We start from the raw sequence: 4864 nt of genomic DNA on the forward strand, positions 1-4864 counted from the left end.
TAACCTGGAGAAAAAAATAGACATACAAGTCTAGAGGGTCCTGCACTAGATCAACCCAAATTAGCCCACACCAAGACACATAAAAGCAGCAAGAGAAAAGCAGTTGGTTACCTACAAGGGAGCTCCCATAAGACTTTCAGTGGATTTCTCAACTGAAACTTTGCAGGCCAGAAGGGATTGGCAAGAAATATTCAAAGTGATGAAAAGCAACGTTCTACAACCAAGATTACTCTACCCAGAAAAACTATCATTAAGACTGTAAGGACAGATAAAGAGCTTTCCAGATAAGAAAAAGCTAAAGCAGTTCATCACCATCAAATCCAGTATTACTAGAAACATTAGCAGGGGTCCTCAAACTATGGCCCATGGGCCATGTGCAAATACAAATATTGTATTTGTTCCCATTTTTTTGTGTTTTTTTTTTACTTCAAAATAAGATATGTGCAGTATGCATAGGAATTTTTTCATAGTTTTTTTTTAAACTCTAGCACAGCCCTCCAACGGTCTGAGGGACAGTGAACTGGCCCCCTGTTTAAAAAGTTTGAGGACCCCTGCATTAAAGGGTCTTCTTTAAGAAGAAGAAAAAAAATTTTAAATATGAATAGTAAAGTGGCAGTAAATACATATCTATCAACAGCTACTTTAAATACAAATGGATTAAATACTCCAATCAAAAAACATATGGAGGCTGGAATGAATAACAAAACAAGACCCTTTCATATGATGTCTACGAGAGACTCACTTCAGAACAAAAGACACACACAAACTAAAAGTAAAGGGATGGAAAAAGGTATTTTATGAAAATGGAAACACACAAACAAAAGCTGGGGTAGCAATTCTTACACCAAGCAAAATAGATCTAAAAAAAAACCAAACAAAATAAACAAGCAAGCAGAACAGAAGTAAACTCATAGATACAGAGAAAATTTTGATGGCTGCCAGAAGGGAAGGGGTTTGGAGGATAGTGAAGGGATTAAGAAGTACAGATTGGTAGTTACAGAATAGTTATGGGGATATAAAGCACAGCATATGAAATATAGTCAATAGTACTATAATAACTATGGTGTCAGATGGGTACTAGATTTATCATGGTGATTACTTATTGAGTTATATAATGTCTAATCATTGGATTGTACATGTGAAGATAATATAATATTGCATGTCAACTGTAATTGAAAAATAAAAAATATATATATTTAAAGTAAAAAAAAATATACAAGTCAGGCAGAAAAAATACTGTGTTTGTTAAGTCAACAAATACTGGCAATTACTAACAAGAAAGTTCAAAAAGGAAGAATTTTCTCACATTACACTAAAAATTAGGTCTATGAAGGCAAAGACTTTTGGCTCCCGCCTCCTTACTGTATTGTCAATATCTGGAATAGTGGCTAGTATCTAGGTGGTGCTCAATATAAATTTGTTGAATAAATGAATAAATAAGTCAAACTGTCTAATGAGTTAGTGACCTCCCCATCACTCCAAGCATGCAAAGGTGTCTTGATAACCATATACAACATGAAGAAGAGCACGATGGTTGGAGCAAACTGTTTGGCATTTAAAATATCTAGGTTCCAATCCTGACTCTATATTTACAGGTTGTTTGAGCTTGAACAATTCACCTAAAAATTCGGATTCTTAATTTCTTCATCTAAAAGTGTTGAAAATAAATAGAACCTACCACATAGGATTGTTTGGAGAAGTTAATAAGATATTTACTACGAAGTGTTTTTCACATCTGCTAGCACATGATAACTACTAATTCAAAGTTATGCAGGTCTTTATAAATTGAGCAAGTCAAATTGTCTTTTTTTTTAGCCTTATGTTTCCTGAATCATAGATAAATCTAATTTTTATGAGAGCTCTCAAAAACCACTTTGTCTTGTGAATTGCATATGTCACTATAGATTAAGTAATCTCCCTAAATCTCCCAGTCCCTCTCTTCATCCACAACTCTTTTCCTTTAGGAAATATTTTGTATGTCAAGTATTTGATGTCATAATTTATCACTTCAGTTATTCACCTTGTATGGTGTGAAGTTCCTAAGGTCAAATTCTTAAGAGGTTATTCTCAAATATACCTGATACCTACTCTGCCCTATGCCCTCAGTTCCCTGAAATTAAGATTCTATTTCCTATCTCTAATGAGGAAGAAAGAGAATATATTTAAGTTAGCTTCCTAGGAAGCGCAAAAGAAGGAGTAAGAGGAGACTAAGTTGGGCCAAATAATCTGGATATTGGTTCATCTATTTTTCTTCCTCTTATTATCAAAGTAAAATATTCTGAACAGTTTGAGTGATAAGTCTAACTATCCATGGTTGCCTATGGAAGTGAACAGCATTACTATTGTTGAAATTCCAAGTGCTGGGAAATAAGTAATGATGGCTATGAAGGGATCAGGACCAGCTACTGTTTGGTGGTAACAGGCACTATAGCAGCAGCCTGAGAGCCACATAAGGAGGGAGAATTGCAGCTTAACCTGAAGTATAACTAAAGACATTGAGACCTTCTTTGGCAAATACAGCAGTGAGATACATTCAGATGTGCAAGTTTACACATTTTTTGTATGAATCTTCTCTAAGCATTTAATATCTGAATGAAATACCTTTTAATCTCAAACACGGAAGAAATTGCACAAAGAGTACTACGTATATCAGGAGCCACGACTTTATATAGCACATTGTCGACATATACTCCGATGTTAACAGGATATCTGAAAGAGAGAGCAAAATGAAAGTCTTGATAAGTAGGACAGCAGGATCACAAGACTCCAAGGGGCATGCAATATTGGTCTAAGGAAGCAGGATACCCAGTTATGGCCTTTATTACACTCTGTACTATGTATGCACTCTGGGCTCAGACGAGAGGTACTGGCCTGTGTAGCTGGACTAGGGGAAAGACCAAGATTTGAGAGTTATTGTGCAAGGACGGAACAGGACTGAATGGAGAAATAACTTTCTACTTCTGTTCTTATATTCCAGGGGACAAATCTATGAGATGAGGGGAATTACAGGATGGGGTCCTGGGCACCACAACATATGGGAGATTTGGGGAAGCCAATGGTTATGGAAGTAGATCAGAAGTGCCCCTCATAAAATTCTAGGAAGTATAAAATATTTATATACCTATAAGAGCTCTGAAACTTCAGAAATAAAACTGCAAAAGTCTTTTGACATTCAATGTTTAAATTTCCTGCAGGCTAGGACCAATGTGACAGAAAAATTTTCCAAGGAATAAACACTCAATATCCCAATAAAATATATATATATATTTTAAGGTTAAAAATTTCTGAATGGTGATAGAGCATGAAAGTCCTCAAAGTGCAGAAAATAAGGAAAGTGCAATATCAGTATTTGCTCTGTTTGGTGGTAGTAGGCACTATAGCAGCAGTTAGTACCGTTAAGTACCGATCACTGGTGACCTGGGTTCAACAAGCCTTGTGTATGAGATATTGTAAAAACAGACAAGCATTGTTTCCCAGAGAATGAAGAAGGTGAACTTGGAAACAGATAAAAACAAAGTATAGAAGCATACAGGCAATACCTCCATATAATGTAATTTTCAGATGCAGAACACAAAATAAATATCTTACTGCAGTAAATTAAAGACCAGTTTGAAGTAAAGCAGGGTTTGGCACCAAACAATTGGAATTTGAGGGACACATGAATTTTAGCAACAACAAATACATAACATATAAAAATAACAGCTCCATTGTCAAGGTATATCATTCACCCCTTACGTGGCTATCACTGGGACAGAATTTGCTCTTTCATTTTATGAAAGATTTTCATTCAAATGGAAAAAAATCCACAAGAAAATGACATGGGATCCAAGGTTCTACATTTATACTTCAGTTTCAACAACACTAAATAGGTTGGCTAGTCCAAGATTCCTGAATGACTCAGAATATAAAGGTAGGCTTCAAAGGGAAACCAAAAGTAAGTCTCTCATGAGGTAAAAGAGAAAATTGAAATTGTGAGTTAACTAAGGGAGTTAATTTTGGTTTACAAAGAGATGCAAGCACATAAAGTGAGGTTTTTATGAACAGGAGAAAAGGGCTTCCAAGATTTATTTATCAACTTCCTAATTATACTTCCATGACTATGAGGAAAAGGAACATTTTGTAATTCCCTAATACTAAGCCTTTGTGAATTGGACCTAGTTAAACAGTTACCTACTCTTCAGGAGTACTCTAACAATAGGCTAAGATTGACCTGAGATCACATCCAAAGTCCCTCTGGTAGACACTGATGATGTCCCTCAGGGAAGGCCCTCTCTTTCTCCTTTTCAACAATAGTCCCCCTTGAGAAATGAAACCAAAATAATTCCCTGTCCCTATGTTAAGCAATACCACAACAAATCAATTTCCTGTTCTTGTGGTAAACTATGTTGGTGCTAGGCATCTTTCCTGTCCCTATACTATGCATCTGAAAGCAAACAACAATAAATTGGCTACTGCCTCCAGGAAATGCATGCTCCTGGGAGGTAATAACTAAAATAGCTTATTTAACAAAACTAATGATGAGCTCATCAAAACTCACTTCAAGACCTTCATATTGCTATGCTCACTAATCCAAAGTTATCTATCTTATATAATAAAAGGCTAATATGCAAATTGTCGCCTTGACCGGGAGTTCGACCAGGGAGTGGGGTCAGCCAGCCAACTGCCCACTGTCCTTCCCCTTTGCCTGCCCTGCCCAATTGGCCCTGATGGGGTGGGCCAGCCAGACCCCACCTGTGCACAAATTCGTACACCAGGTCTCTAGTCCTCTCTAATAAAAGAGAAACATGGTAATTGGCATACGACCGCTACCCTTCCCATTGGCTAATCAGGGCAATATGCAAATTAACTGCCAGCCAAGATGGCA

The 4864-nt window shown here is 36.6% G+C and overlaps 1 protein-coding gene across 1 annotated transcript in view; it reads right to left on the bottom strand.

Moving 5' to 3' along the window:
- LOC102769139 (putative selection and upkeep of intraepithelial T-cells protein 1 homolog) overlaps positions 1-4864 on the bottom strand; it is a 49412-nt gene that overhangs the window by 17280 nt on the left and 27268 nt on the right. The window contains exon 5 of the mRNA XM_015562240.1: positions 2602-2709. Within this exon, the coding sequence (XP_015417726.1) occupies positions 2602-2709 (108 nt within the window). The remainder of the gene's footprint in view (positions 1-2601; positions 2710-4864) is intronic.

The sequence above is a fragment of the Myotis davidii genome, unplaced genomic scaffold (assembly GCF_000327345.1).
Source record: "Myotis davidii unplaced genomic scaffold, ASM32734v1 scaffold371, whole genome shotgun sequence".
Classification (NCBI taxonomy): Eukaryota; Metazoa; Chordata; class Mammalia; order Chiroptera; family Vespertilionidae; genus Myotis; species Myotis davidii.